General features: G+C 46.1%; 1 protein-coding gene across 1 annotated transcript; it reads right to left on the bottom strand.

Moving 5' to 3' along the window:
- Positions 1–5,685: 5,685 nt before the first annotated feature.
- Positions 5,686–16,241, bottom strand: LOC103367973 (XK-related protein 6-like). Its single transcript, XM_008296182.1, is given in 3 exon segments — positions 5,686–6,656; positions 8,122–8,318; positions 16,186–16,241. Coding segments are annotated over 3 exon segments (1,224 nt in total).
- Between the last annotated feature and the right edge of the window lie 353 nt (positions 16,242–16,594).

Raw genomic sequence — 16,594 nt, 5'->3', positions numbered from 1 at the left:
CTTCATTTCATTTTCCCTCCAGCTGTCGTTTCAGTTGTCTTTAATCTTAATTCCTTTATTTTTTTCTTTTACATTTTTACTAATCTGCCCTTTCAGTATTTTTATTGCTAGTTTTATTAGTTTTACTAGTTTTTGTACTCGGATACCTCCATCTCATGCCTGTGGCTTCGCTCTAACTTTAAATAATTCACTTTAAAGCGTCTAACTTCTGACCAACACGTCTGTTGTAACATCATGCATCCCCTCCGACACCTGTGCAGGTGACCTATCAGTGAGACGGTGTGACATGAACACACTGCTGACAGGCTTCACTTTCAAATACTATATTTATTTTTCTCTTCTGGGATGAACAGTCTGATATATGAATCTACAGTAAGGCTTAACATTACATTTTCAGCATAATATTTCTCTTTTCATCTAAAAACCAAAACATACAAAAAGAACTTTAGCACCATATGTTATTAATAATATTCATATTGTTCCCAAAAATAGGGCGTAGGTACAATACTGGACATCAGTTTTGCTTTTTTAAAGAACGGGGATTCCATGAAACAATTTACTTACATTTTATATTGAACAACAACAAAGAAATCATTCCTTATAGGTCGTATGAGTCCACGTTCATAAAGACGCCACGTTGTCGCAGCAGATCTGGTTTCTAACATTGTGCCACCTTCTGAACAGCATCCTGATAGATCTGTGAAATACACCAACAAGCTAACACAATCTATAAACTGACTGAATAGAAACAAAGCAATATTTCCCAACACCTTTGATAACAATTCCAAAAATCAGCAGCAATAATATGACAACCATAGTCGCTTGATTGGAATATCAGCTCCATTGTTCAACAAAATGTTACAGCCAATTCTACAAGAACAACAAAAATAGATACACACAGATTAAGGACATATAGATGACAGGAATTTACAACACAGCAATCACGTTCTATATATATTTTTACCCAAATTCCAGTAGCAGAAGTACTTTTGTGCTCCTGTGCTAAAAAGATGCATTTTGTCATCTGCCAGTTTCATTCTCTCAGAGAAACAGAAATCCTAGTGCAGACTGAATAAAAACAGAAGCAGTGTGCAGAAACCGTCGAGCTGTAGCTGTTGTTTCTGTGCAGGTTGGAAAATTAAAATGGCACCATAGAGAGTTGAGTTCTGCTGTAAACTGTGTGGATTTGAGGTGCTGCTGCTGCAGAGCGTTGGGCGGCTGCAGGTTCTCAGTGGACCGGAAGGCTGAGCTCTCTGAAGGGTGGACCGTGCAGTCCACAGTGGTAGCACCTTTACATGTATTTGTTCAGCACCAGGTCGTTAACACAAAGAAAAGAAGAAAAACGCACCGTTTTCTCATCCGACCACGTCGCCTCAGTGCTGCAACACGTGGTCATGACACGAAGGTAGAGACGGAAACCAGGTCAAACACTACGGAGGCCTGCTGCTACACATTAATGCAGAAATCAGAGGGCTGTGCAGAGCACTGGCATGCTGAATGTGGGGTTCTAAAGGCATGCTGGGAGGAGAACCAGTGATCGGGCCTGTTAGTCAGCTGACGTCTGTCATCAGCTGCAGACTGAGGATGTTCCCACGAGACACAAAGACACCGGAAGTTACATCTCGGCACCACAAATCATTCAGAATCGCAAGACAGAAGAAGAAGAAGATGTGAAGGCAGAGACAGAAGAACAAAACAATCAGATCTTCAGTGTCGTGGCTGGTTTCTGTTAGTGTTCTCCTTAGAACAGTCAAATCTACGAATGTTCAATCAGCTGGATCTGCTCTCTCAGAACAATAAAGGTTCCTCCAACAAGGCTTCCTGATTCTTCAAAGCACAAAGAGGAGAACCTCCCATGTAGAGGGTGGTTCTGTAAAAGTTCTTCATGTTTATTGGTGTTCTTTGGTTGGTTTCATTGTTTTATTCTGGATGAGTCACTTAAACACCAGAAAACAGAGAAACGTTCACCACAGATCCCAGACTGGTGTCTGAGAACATGTTGAACAGAACCCAAGGATTACATGTGTTCTAACTGAAGGAACCCAGAAATGCTGAAAATTCTCATGTTTGACTTTTTCCTTACAAACTATTTAAATGATTATCAGATCCTGCTGTCAAAGCAGAAGCAGGTGGATCCACAAAGAACTACCTGAAAAATGGTTCCTTAAAGAACCTGTTTTCGTTAACGGTCTTTGGCATGCCAGTGATGGTGCCTAAAGGAACCATTTATTGATGGTTCTTTGAGGCACAGTTGGGGGTTCTTTGAAAAACCGTTTGAAGACGTTTGAAGAACGTCTTGCTGAAAGGTTCTTTGTGTGACTAAAAGTCGTTCTTCTGGTGCATCACTGGGAAGAACCATTTTTCTGTTTTAGTTCAAACCTTTATGGTTCTGAGTGTAGATCAGCTCACTCTAATACAGATGAGGAACTCTGTGTTCCACTACAGAACATGTTCAGTATTGCCTTTTGTGTTCTCCTGCATCTCTGACAGAACCAGGTCTGACCCGGTTCTGAAACAGTGTCGTCCTGCAGATGCCACCTCTGATGAAGCTGTTAGACTGAACAGTCGACTGACAGAACGGAGAACACGTGTTGTTCTGGTTCTGCGACGCAGACGGGGAGGTTCTGGTCCTGTGAGCGTGCTGGCACGTGAAACGAGGAAAGAAAGACGTTGGCGTTGTTGTTTGCGGACCTGGCTGCCATGGCTGGATCGAAGCACCCGAAGTAACAAGGCACAACAAGGACCGAGGAGAACAGGGTTCAGACACTCTTGCTGTGTGTTGGTTCTATCAGGCGTCGCAGCGGACCGGACAGGAGGGTTCTGTGTTGTTCATGGTAGAAAGTGTGGCAGCCCGAGTTCTGCGCTGCACAGCGTAGAAGCTGCTTAGCTCTTGAGACCCGTGTAATTTAAAGAAAACAAGAAAAATATATAAAACCCACTTTCATCTGGCTCCTAGCTAATCACTGTTCAGTTAGAGAATGTAAAATGGTGACTGTTCTGTAGAAATACGTAAAATAGACTGCATGTTTCATAAAAATCCAGACTTGTACATATAGACTCTTTGTAGACTTTTAAAATCAATTTGTTTAATTAACTGTAGTTACCACTATTCTAATGACACAGTTAGGCAAGCATAAATACTGGACATTAAGCACCACTAGATGAAATGCAGCCCAGATGTAGCATGTTGTGTGTGAAGCAGTGTGTCCCACACACACGTGGATGGATCACAGTGTATTTGCACCTGATTGGACGAGTGTCCGTGTCTGGAAAGGATGCACTGTACGCCAGGCAGCCAACTACCACAAAAAACTGCCTCCAGCCGCGTAACATGAAGAATCACTCAATGTGCAAACCATAATTTAGTGGTGCTTCCCGGCCGAGGGGATGCTGTGTTCAGGAAAAAATGGAGACCCTTGAGGACATGCGTGGGGATGAGGACTGCATTGAGACACCCCTGAGTCAGCTGGTTCAGTGGTCTGGTTGTTGGTCCTGAGGAACCCTTTACTGGCTGTTTTTTCGTATTATTCACTTCACTCACCGACTAACTACTAACATGGCTGTTCATTCACTACAACATAGAGGATCCGCTACTATGGTCAACGATGAACAGGTTTGCATACACATGTATCTACACAGACGGCGTGTTGGATGTTTGCTAGCTGACCCAACAGTTCTCAATCGTCAGGGCTGAACGTCGGGTGGCAGACCCTGGATGGTGGAGCTGTGGCAGTGTACCTCATTGCATGTTCTCATGTCAGGATCTCCGTTTGTTCAGCCTCAACCCCGTTGTTCAGTTACCAGAGAGTGTGTTTGGCGGAGTGTACCGAGGCCCGGCACCGTGGAGACGGGAAGAGGGCGGAGCAGCAACCGGGGATGGAGCCGAACATTCGGCGAGAGGGCAGGACCGCGAGAAAGGGCCGAGGACGAACCACGACCACAAACAGAGTCCAGCGGACTCCGGTTCAGTCCCTTTAGCACGATCTGCCCTCGTGTTCTTTTCCACCCCTGGCAAAAACCCTCCTTCACCTTTGGCCTGGACTTCGTCGGCGTCTGCCTTTTACAGTACGATGTTACAGGCACGGGAGGCCACAGCGAGGCAGCGCCAGACGGCCAGGAAAAGGAATCTGAGCGGTGCTGGGCTTCAGGCAGCTCCTGTTGGGTGCATCTGAACTAATGCCTCACACTGAAGTCATGCCAACACCACAATGTAGAAAACACACGTTATATATTCAGATGGATCATCGAGTAAATAGATAAAACTGGAAATGCATTCATTTTTCTCGTGGATTGTTCAGTAGCCCTCTCTGGAAACTTTAGTCCTCTGACCAAGAAGGCATGTTTTTCTATTTTTTGAGTCGGTATCGAAGGAGGAGTTCAGTGTGTAGCTGCTGAACAGCAGGCCTAATAAACATGGCACGGACTCATTCAACTGGTTCAAAGGGGCAAATAAACTGGAAAGACAGTACTGTAAGATACGATTTGGCTTTGTTTCAACCCCAACCAGAGCATCGGCCCTGTGAGGAGTTTTAACACTTTTCTCATGTAAAAAACTGTGTGTTCTGGCAAAATATAGTTCAATGACTATAAATGTAGACACAAATACTGAAGTAAAATAGCATAGAAATACCTTCTCAGATTTGTCACAATATTTTTCCCGGAACGTATCACAAGTTGTCTTTGCACCCGTTAAGCAGATAATAATCAACCTAAAGAAAAGCCAACAGGGAGGTTTAAAAGGGGAACTCTGCAGGATTCACAGGGAATGGTGGAGGACTCCATGAAGGCTGTCTTTGCACTTTCAAAGTGCTCATTAACTCACGTTTGTAGCTTCCTGCTCTTTAACAAACGCCTATAATCTTTTTAAAAAAGTCTTTGGAATGTTTTTAACATGATTCACCAAATTAGAAAACGTTGTGCTCATCGCGTCTACATTCCTTTCATGTTTTCGTCTCTTTCTATTCTGTGCTGTGACATGAATGTGACGGTAAGGCGTGCTGTTACAGCCGGCCACCACTGGAGGGCAGTCTGCACCGTGAGAATATCGTCCGAAGCTGATTGAAGGTCAGTGTGCTTCCTTTTCGGCCAACATTTAGGATTTTTTAGAGAAAGACAGAATCTGTCCGTTCTGCTTTGTTTGTGTCCTTTTTCTAATTTACAGCTTTGTGATGCAGATTTCGGCGCCGTTTTCATTCTCGGGCTGCAGACTCAGTAAACATGATCATATATTTGAATGCTTTACATAAAGAATGGCAGTAAATGTTGGGATGTGCAAAGACCTGCCCCCTCTGAGACGCTCCTCCATCATTCCCATCAGGCTTTGCGCCAGTCCCATGTCACCAGGACGTACAATATGCCCTTCACAAGTATTCACAGGTTGAATCACCGATACAGTATAATGCATTAAACACATTTCATAATGAAACATTCATATGTTATCTACACACTCATACAGAGCCCTCGTCTGTCAGTGTGGAGGGTTTTATATGAGACGTCTGCATGTCGCAGAAGATACTGGAGGTTCATCATTTTCTGTGTTTTTCTCCAAAAATAAACCATGAGTGTCTGAACAGGTGATGAAACAGACGTCTCCTGCAGTAAATGAACTGATGACAGAGGAGGAGATGGAAAGAGAAGATGTGGAGGGAGGGCGGGAAGATGAGCTGAGCTGTGGTGGAGACGCCTTCAGAGGGACGATTCGTACTGCAGGAGTTCGTACAGAAGCGGACCGTCCCTGTACCTGATGCCCACCGCGTTAGGGCTAATGTACTGCAGCACGTTTATGGTCCTGCGCAGGCGCCGGTCCACAAAGTGTGCGTCCCAGGCGGGGTAGCGCTTTCTGGGCATGTCTATCTTGATGAGCGGACCCTCAGGGCGGATGGGCCTCCCGGCCGCGTCCACCGGTTCCGTGGACCTCACCTGGAAAACCGGAAGGCAGGTGTCCGTGGCCGCCTCCTCCGACTCCACGTGTTCCCCCACCAGGCCCCGCGTGGGCGTGGCCTGGGAGCCGCGGGGCCCCGGTGTGGGGGCCATGGGCTCGGCCTCGGGAGGCAACGGAAGGCCCCACAGCAGCTCGGCACAGCAGGAGCTGGCCAGAACCCTCAGGCGGGGGCCCATGGGGTGAAGAACCCCGTAGTAGAGAACCATGCAGGCCACACCTGAGGCAAAGCACAGGAAGACGCCACAGAGGGCTAAAGAGGCATAGGCGTCGGTGGTGGCTGGGTCGCGGTATGCATACCAAAGGGTGCTGAGGATGGCGTTCTCCAGCAGGACTACCGTGTAATAGGCCACCATTCTGTACCGCGTCCGGCCCTCACGCACACTGAACCAGCAAAAGACGTACACCACGCCCACCACCATGTTGAACAGTACCTCCTCCCATTTGGACATGCAGAAGTCGGTGCCGCCATGGATGACCCAGAAGGCCATGGCACACCAGTGGAGCACCACAAAAATGCCAAAGTAGATGTGGAAAACAGAGGCAAACAGGGCAAAGGAGAGCACCCGCGAAGAGATGGTGAAAAGGCGCCAGAACAGATGCACCAGGGCACCTCGGTAACTCATGCTCTTCTTGTCGTCACGTGAGTCACGCAGGAGTTTGTGGTAAGATGCTAGCACCCAGGCCAGGGACAGGAGGGAGGACATGGCAGAAACACCTGGGAATACAGACACAAACAGTCAGGGCAGGGAATCAGAGTCTGTCCACACACAACAGCTTCCAGCACATCCCAAACATTACATGACATATCTGAGGCCATATTTATAATTATTGGCCCTAAACATGGAACAAAACGCAGCATTTCCAAACCAGGATGACGGTTTGTACCCAGAAAGTTCCTGTAAGTGTCTAAATACAGACGGATCCATGTTCCTTGATGTGTTAAAGTTGGACCAGACAAGTTTCCAGTTTTCAGTTGTTTAGACTAACTGTTGATGTGTTTGCAGGAGGTCCAGACAGGTTCTCAGCTGGACCGCCTTGGAGGGTTCTTCAGTCTTCATGGTGTAGTTCTGTGCAGGAGTACTGATCCACCAGCGACTGGACCTTCCAGATACACGAGTCGTTATGCTACAATCACTGAGACACATTCACTGACCTCACATGATGCGTTTACTGACTGTGGGACTTCTAGCACCTCCTGGCTGAGCTACACTGGAGTCACTACAGAGGAGGTGAACACTGATCAGTCACTGATTTTAAAATGGCAGATTTTTAACGAACTAAAACTACTTTGTAGAAATCTCTCTTCACTTTGACATCAGAGTCTGTTTTTGTAAATTCTTGTCAAAAGTCCAAACTAAACTGAGCATGATTGATTTTCCAGAGCAACAGAAGAGGAAGCTTCCGGTCCTGTCGGGTCTTTGTGGGGCTGCAGCGCCGCCTTCGTTTAAACATTTTGCTCCTTTTTACATTCTCAAGGACCAGAAATTAAAAATGTGTCCTCTGCTGGATCCTTTCAATCGCTTGTTGGAAACTATTCTGTCTGCGTCCGTACAGAATCTCACAGCTGCTTGAGTTTTATTTGTGTGGATCTAGAACCCTTTAAAGGTTCTCCTGAGTGTCTGAGTTCTGACAACGTGTGAAACTCTCTTCATTCAGCTACAATATTTTGCAGAACTTAGCTTTGACCCCAACAGACACATGAAGACAGTGATAATGACTGTGCAGCAGCATGTTTCCTGGAACATGAGTGGAGCCAGATACTGATGGAGGTCTGACACTTGGAGAGAAGTTTGATCTTTAAGCCCAAAGCCACACAACGGTGGTTGAAAGCTGCTTATTTACAGCAAACAGCACATTTTCCTTTAGCCATCTATCACTTTTCTGAAAGTCACATTATTACCCAGATCTTCCAGAACCACCGTGTGCATTCAGCTGAGCTTCTCTAAGACGTGTAACCGTGGAGGCAGCTCGGTCTGAATGCATGAAACATGACGCAGGGTTTCTACAGACATGACGCCGTCGCTCTTCTGACTGAATCTCCTCCTCTGGGAGCTGCACCGTGGACAAGGCTTCGGCAACAACAGCGATGGACGTTGGAACCGGACACAGCTGCTGCAGTAAATAAAGTGGACCAGGAGGCGCCTGGCGTGAAACATGATGAACGGAGATGAAGCTCTTACACTGCAGCCACTCAGCCTTGTTGCTCTGGATCATGATGCAGAGCTGCAGCACCAGCTGAGGGGCGCTTTCCAGGAAGGTCTCCAGCAGTCGCAGCATATTCACGTCGGCGTACTCATACATCATGGCCCAGTAGAACCGCCGCTGGTTCTCCTTCTGCCGGTGGCTCTGAATGCCGAGATACATGGTCCGAATGTACCTGCAGAGAGAAAGAACATGTCAGCGTGTTCAGCCACGAGGTCCGTGTGAAGCAACACTCGAAGGAGTTCTGAGCTCGATGTGGCCTGGACGGAACCGGACTCATCGCTGGAAGACTGAACAACTGGGAGCTTCACATAAATCACAGCATTAGTCTGCTGAGAAATAACTTCATTACATTACGAGCAGGTTTTCTTTAGAATTCACCAAAACTACACAGAAAGACTTCAGAATCAGAACCACTGGGACCTGAGGGGAAGCTCAGAAACTGTCAGAGCAGAAGGAATTGTCAGATTTCCAACAGTCACAAAGTGGTTTCACAACATGGTGACATTTCAAACAAACATCTTTCTTCATATTTCATCATTCTTATTAAAAAGTCCCTCCAAAATAAACACTTGTTGACCAGATTGTTTACAAAAACCTTTTCCATGACTGGCTGACCAACGGTGGACAATTCAGTTTAAAATTCAAATATCACTGAACATTAAAGCAACAACTTGTGATCCAGCCGTCGTGTGAGCTGTGATTAGATCTCTACATGCTTGTATATGGGCGCAGCGCTGCAGCTGCTCTGATGACAGCAGCTAATTGAATCTCACACAATCAAAGCTGCTGCACTTTAAAGAGCAGAACAAGGCTCCTGGTGTGAAAGTGTGATATGTTCAGGGCCGAGCTGCAGCTAATTAAGATCCTTATCTTCTCTGGCTTCAAATCTGTTTGGAAAAGTAATTCAGCCTCCAATGAAGGAGAAGACATTTAAACAGCCACGAGGAAAACTGAGCTTTGGACAGAAACAGAAAATATCACTTCATCAAGCAAAGACAATCCCAACAGAAGCGAGCAGCGACAGCAGAGCTGCTGCTTTTATTCTCCTCCTCAGCAGCAGCAGCAGCAGCAGCAGCGCTGCATGTGGGCTGCGAGCTGCAGGCCGGCTCTGGAGCTGCAGGCCGGCTCTGGAGCTGCAGGCCGGCTCTGGAGCTGTGGATGTGCAGGCAGTCAGCCGAGGATGACAGGAATAGACGAGACAGTCAGTCTCCCCAAAACAAAGCGAGAGGCCGAGCAGCTAAAGAAGACGAGGAGCTCTGGGTTCCAGATTCATCGTCATGAGGCTGAAGAGAAGCTCTGATTGTTTCTTCTCATTGTTTTCACTGAAACTTGAATGTAATACACACAATGTGGTCCAGACTAATTACTGGTGCTCGTTAAAGGCCTCTAAGTTTGTTTCCTGAAAGACAAAACAATCATCCTGCAGCATGATTTCATTTTTACTCCCCCCAAGAAATGAATTCAAAGTGGATATTTCTGCAGAATCCCTGTTCACGGTGTGATGATTGTGGAACAGACGTGGCATCGAAGCAGAGGGAACGCAAACTGGATTCGTTGTGTTTTTCTGCTTCACGTTCGTGTTCCTGACGACGCTCAGTCGGCCCGTTGGCGAACCTGAAGATCCCCAAAAGCCCAGAAATAACAGAATTCAAGAGGTGGTTCCTGGATCCTAATTAACTGTGTGTCTGTGTGAACAGAGGTTGGCAGGACCAGAACCTGTGTTCTGAGCAGCAGCTTCTATCTGGAGCTAAAGTGTGGATCCGCTGACATTTCCGTCCGTCTGGTAAATGTCAGCTGCAGCGAGTCGACCTGCTGCAGAGACCGGACCGGGCCTTCGTGTGCCGCAGTCGGACGCGACTCACTGCTCTGCAGAACAGACACAAAGATTCATGATGCTGGAAAACGGATGAGAGGCTGAATTCCACCAGAAGGCGTCGGCAGCCATGTTGGAACTTCTGCAGCACCTGAGGATCAAAGCTTTGGTCACTTTGTCCCAAAAGAAGATCTACAAATGCAGATTTTCTTCACGTGGCAGAGCTTCAGTCAGGCAGCAACACCGCTGATGGATGTTTCCTGGTTCAGCTGCTATGAGGCGGCTGATTGGCTGGTCAGTGGGCGGAGCCTCAGATTTCAGTTCATCTCTGATAGTGGAGGCTTGAGCTAAATGCTAATAGCTGCATGCTAACATGTTAGCATGCTAACTTGTGTTGAAGCAGTTTGTACTTTAACATCCACATTTTACATTTCATATGGTGCCAAATCTAAACCTGTTGGAAACCACAAACCTGAAGCACGTCGTGATGAAACAACAAGATCCTGTCAGTTTGCTGAAAACAACAACAACACATTTCTTTTTCTCCAAATGTTCATGAACACTGAAAATCAAATGGAACAAAGAAGATGCAGCTTTGTTCATGGAAACCAAAAACAAGACTCTCGTAATATTGAAAACGAAGTGGAGCAAAGTTTTGTTATTTTTCATGCTTGGTGAAGTGAAGATGACAAATGGAGCAAACATCAAACCAACAGCTAGAACCTGTGAACTCCACTTTCTGTTTCCTACCAATGAGCCACGTCTACATTTAGTCAGAATATCCAAAACCTGGAACCTTGTCGGTCAAAATGAGTTGCAAACGAGTAAAAGGAGACACAAGCGTAACGACTGAAGCGGCTGCATCACCTCTGCTCTCTGAAAACTCTCATGTTCATGGATGGAACCGGGTCTGGACTCTGATATCTGCTTCCTCTGACACAGAAACGCAACACGTCAGCCTTCAGCTGTAATGTTTACAGACATTCAGTAAATCACAGCGCTGCTGTCTCACATTCTCACAGCTTCAGCACAAAACCTGAACACTTGAACAGTTTGTTAAAGACCTGACAGACCAAATACCAGCTCACTTCATCAACACACCATCCAGCCACTGTCACACAAACACACAAACACACTGTAACACACAAACACACTGTAACACACTGTAACACACTGTAACACACTGTAACACACTGTAACACACAAACACACAAACACACTGTAACACACTGTAACACACTGTAACACTCAGCCCGACGCTAACTGGACCACAGCTTCACTGTTCACATGAACCTCTGACTGATGAGGTTCTGACAGCATCGTGTTGCATCAGCTTTGGAGGAATTTCATAGATCAGAACAGAAACGCTGCATGCTCAGCTAAGCTAAGCTAAGCTAAGCTAAGCTAATCTAAGCCAAGCTAGCGTCTCCCAGCTGTTCTGTTCAGGCCAGGTCAGTCGGACTGATCTGTGGGAAACACCTTCTTCAGGTTTGATGCTTCAGCTGCAGACAGCTCCTCTGCTCTCTGAGCTTCACCTGCAGCAGGTCGTTGGTTGCCGTCAGCAACCGTCTTCAGCTGTGGTCATGTGACACCAGGCGGCCAATACGATGTGAGTACGGCGCACAGAAGATGAAGAAATGCAACAATGCAGGAGGAGAATCCTTCAGATGGATGACAGCCAGAGATTAAACTGATCTCAGATCACTCAGGGAGATTCACTATCAGCTGCAGAGCAGGAAGCCGTCGTCACTCTCAGAGGGTTATTGATCAGGCAGCTGATAGTGATCAGCTGATCATTATCATCCATCAGCAGCTCTGAGGCTGCAGCAGTGATCAGAAGAGGTTCAACTAAATGATCGACTTCATTCAGCAGCTGAAATAAAATGAACTCCAGCAGCTCAGTGCGTCTCATAGGACCTGCGTCACCGATAATTAGCAGCTGATCACTTTTCTTCTCCTGAAAATAACTTTCAACCAACTTTGTTTCAGCTCAAAAACATGCAAAGTAAGATAAATGATTTCAGGTGTTTAACTGTGAAGCTTCTGCTCCGTCTGCACGCTCATCAGCTGAGGCGCTGTGGAGAGGCTTTTAGTTTGAAAGAGCCACATTATGTCTTATGTGCACCTTTATTCTGACAGTTGAGTTTGTTTTCAGTCAGTCTTTGGTGAATTTCAGCCAAACATCCCAGTTTATGGAACAGAACTCTGGCTGTTTTCAGGTTTGGGTTTAAATGCAGACCTTGAAGATTCTGGTCATGTTTGCGTGAACATAGAAACGGGTTTGAGTCCAGCAGCAGATTCAGTGATGGGAGTCTTTTGAGGACGTTCGGTTCTGTTCAGCTGAACTCTCACTCACAAACTGCAGCAGTTTGTTCGTCTGTTGCCTTAAAAAGGTTGTTTTTAGAGAAAAACCCCGACAGCTGAATCCTGTTTCTGCCCCCGCCGGAGGAAAGGCCAGATTATGTTGGATTAAGAAGAAAAGCTTGACCCACTTGCTTTTCAAAGAGCAGCAGAGCAGAAAGCAGCATGTGGAGCAGCTTCCATTCAGCGCCGGCGCTCCTGAAGCTGCTGTTTGTGGCTCTTAAGACTATAATTAGCTGCTCTGCTGTTTAAACGCTGCCGGACGGACGGACGGTTCTGCAGCCCAGAAACACGACGGCAGCGTTTCTCTGCAGGTTCGTCTGCATTCTGCATCTTTCAGGCCTGAAGACAACAGGAGTGAGGAGACAAAGGAGAACCAGAACCAGAGCAGGAGCTGAACTCATCACGGAGCTCGCAGTGCAATTTTCTGGCTGTGTGCCTCCTCCTGCTCCCATCATGCACCTCTCCGGGTCTCTTTATATTCTGCTCACACTCCCGTCTCTGCTCTCCATCTATCAGGCGGTACCATTCCTCGCCCCCCCGGCTCCTGAATGGGCCGAGCCACTCCAGTCATCAGCCGTTAAAAACAGCTGCAGACGAAGCTTTTCCCGGCTCTGGTAGACTTCTGCTCTTTTGCTGCAGATGTGTGATGTCTGCAGGTGAATGATGGGAAGCGCAGCGTCGGAGCGTTTCCCCCGAGGCGCAGCGTTTAGGAAGCGTTTGATTTCGCTGCAGTGAAGGTTTGAGTCTCAGCGGAGGCGGCGGCGGCGGTTCTGCAGCCTTGATGATGATGATGATAGATGTTCCCTCAGACATGCAAATACTGACGAGTCGCAGCAGCACATGTGTGTTTAACTACGATCAAGTCCTCCACTGATACATTAATCCTCCTGTTTAGAGACGAGGCGGCGCGGCGCCCAGCAGCACTCTGTCCTATTTTAGAGCGACTGCAGAGGAACATTCGTCACACAGAACACTCATTTGAAGGATGGAACCGTTCTCTGGGAGAACTGAGCGAGCAGCTCATTATTGACATGCAGAATATGTCGCCTCATCCATCAGCACAGACTCACAGCTACACACTGACGCTTCATTTACAAGCAGCCCTGAACACATCACATGAGCGTCCACGTGAACCTGGACAGTCAAAGGAAGCAGCAAACTGAAGCTGTCTGCATGAATCATCACGTTTGGTGTCAGAAATATGGATCCGTGTTTGGTCCTGAGATCTTCAGTTTACTGTCACTGACCAGGAAACATTCACAGCGAAGAGGCTGAGATCAGAAATCCATCTGATGTAAGATCTGCTGGCAGCGACCAAATCAGAGCTAAAAACCAGGATTCCTTCAGAAACGTTCTGCTGGAGTTAAACTGGATCTTCTCTGAATGGAGTCTGGTTTGAAGGAGGTTTATTGAAAAGCTGCGACGACTGATGACTTCCACTGGTGAATATGAAAACATGATGTCATGGGACGGCCACTGTGTCGTGTTAAACCTGCAACACACGAGATGAACAAGCGTCTGATGGTGTGGGAGTCACAACACTCTGCTCACGATGTCAGACTGGATTCCTCTGTGGATTATTTTCTGTATCAATCAACTGTTTGGTCTAATGTCAGAAAGTGTGGATCAGAGTTTCCTTCAATATTTTGTTGAGTCCAAAGATGCTCAGTTTACTGTCAAGGGGGAAAGAAACCAGAAAATATTCACACTGAAGAAGCTGAAACCACTGAATTTAGACTGTTGTTGTTAAAGAACGACTGAAACTGATGAAGTGAACTTGGAACATTGACTGAACAGCTGCAGAGACAACGAGGTGGAATTCATCTTCATGTTGGATCAACTGCTGAAAGTCACAGTGATGGCTTTGATGTCTTCTGGTCACGTGATCGGACTCTCAGGAAATTACCCAATCAGACAGCAAACAGGAAACTGTCCAGATTCAAACTCAAACCACAACAGCAGCCAGGTTCTAAAGCTGATCTACAGTATTAGACAGTTAGAGGCTCCACCTGCTGGAACAACCAGGTACTACATCTGAGCTGTGCTACATTTACTGACGTCATGGAGAGAATACAGGTTTACTCCATCTGGTGGAGCCTCAGAACATCTATCCTCTAACTCTACATCTACCCTCTGACTCTACATCTACCCTCTGACTCTACATCTACATCTACCCTCTAACTCTACATCTACCCTCTGACTCTACATCTACCCTCTAGCTCTACATCTACCCTCTAACTCTACATCTACCCTCAAACCCTACATCTACCCTCTAACTCTACATCTAGACAGGGTTCTACCAGAGCTTCACTCCAAGGTTCCACATTAAGGAACAGACTAGAGCCAGACCTGGTTCTATCTTAATGCACTGCAGAGATATTTACTTATCCAGCAGATCAACTGGACTGATGTTAAGAACTTTAATGTAAAAAGTCTTAAACAATATCCCTCAAAATCTGTCTCCACCATGATCACAGACCGTGGACACTGACACAAACATGCATGATATCAGCAGCTCTGCAGATGTTCTCACAGCCTCAGCACAGATTAACGCCTGTAACTGAAACACTCGTGAGCTGCAGCAGCTTCACAGAGTCGCTGTTAAACTCGAGGGATCCTCTGACACGAAGCAGCTGCTGTTCTGTCTGACAGACCTGCTGAGCTCTACTTGTTGTGACAGATCAGACTATGAGGCTGCAGCAGGAAGCTCCACGGCAGCTAATCCTGAGAGATTCAGCCTCTCGGGTGCTTTAAGGTCACACAGCTGATGTGCAGCTGCTGACTCTGAAATTAAAACCCAGAATCTCTGTTCTGTCCTGCAGCGCCTCAGACTCGGCTTCAAATGCAGCGAGTCCAGCATCCAACCAGACGGAGGCTGATGGGGGATGGATTGATCTGAGTCTGTGCAGACCCCCCCCAGGGGCCTTCTGTCGGAGCAGCTGATTGGCTGCTGCAGCAGATCGTCATCAATAACAGAACATCTGCTGCGGAGACAAAGAGCTGCGATAGAAGCTTTACAGACACCGAGCAGACGAAACACATTTTAAATGCTCTGTCATGAAAACAATCTGGCAGCAAGAGTGTCAGGAAAAATATGTTTGAAAATGTTGAAAATTACAGCAAATACCAGTAAAATAATGCTGCTTTAAATACAGAGCAGAGTCTGCTTCAGTCAAATATTGTAAAATAACAAATTATTATTATTTTTGATGTGGACATTGTTTACGGTTTTTTACAGTCAACATGTAAATCAGTATTTTTTTTAATTTTACTGGATATTGTGTGTATTTTAACGAAACAGAAAATCTCCTTTCTCCTTCAAACAGCAGCGACCCTCTGTGCATTTAATTATGTTTAAAACAATGTCTTTTTATTGTAAAATCTAGGGGTGTAACGGTATACAAAAACCACGGTTCAGTACGTACCTCGGTACAGAAGTCACGGTTCAATTCGGTTCTCAGTTAAGGGGAAATTTAAAAAATAAAAATAAACCTGCTCATAATGAATACAAAACATTTGTTTATTGTATTAAACCAAAACGCTGTTAGTAAATCTAATTAAATGTACAATATACACACTGTAACAGGAACACTGCTGAACAGTTCTCAGTATCAAATAAACAAAATAAAATAAATGAAAGAGCAGCATGAACAGTTCCAGCTTGTTGGTCTGCTGTAAACACGACTGAATCACGTTTCAAACAGGAAGACAAACAACCAAGCTCCGCCATCAACAGAAAAAACACAGAAATATTTGTCAAATAAATGAAAGAAGTAATATGCAGCCAAATGTGTGTGTTGCTCATAAATGGGCTGAGTTTGTGAACCACGGCTGACTAGAAGAGCGCTGTGACGGTGTAGACCTCCACCCAGCAGCTCATCTCCACCGTACTGTGATTTCCAGCAAGTCCTGATTCATTATCTACACTGTTAGCTTCATGGAGAATCAGAACATAGCTTTAGCATTTGATTTAACACTGACATCATTAATAACAAGCTGACGGACTGATGAACGGTTGTTCTGTCCTCAAATATTTTCTACACGTATTTCTGCAGTTACTTACTGGCTTTAAGCTGCTAGCTAATGCTATGCTAGGTTAGCATAGCTACAACGAGGTTATTGCTAACATAAACAGACAGGGAGTAGCTTAAGCTAGGTTAGCACAACTTTAGCAACGTAAATGAAAAGCATGACCGACCAACGCAGCACGCGTCAGTCGTCCTGACTCATGGCAGAGAGAGTTAAAGTGGACCAGGAGACCTGCTGAGTCA

Source organism: Stegastes partitus, unplaced genomic scaffold (assembly GCF_000690725.1).
Source record: "Stegastes partitus isolate 25-593 unplaced genomic scaffold, Stegastes_partitus-1.0.2 Scaffold1109, whole genome shotgun sequence".
NCBI lineage: Eukaryota > Metazoa > Chordata > Actinopteri > Pomacentridae > Stegastes > Stegastes partitus.
The sequence above is the reverse complement of the archived record's forward strand: the minus strand, read 5'-3'. Positions and strand labels throughout refer to the sequence as shown.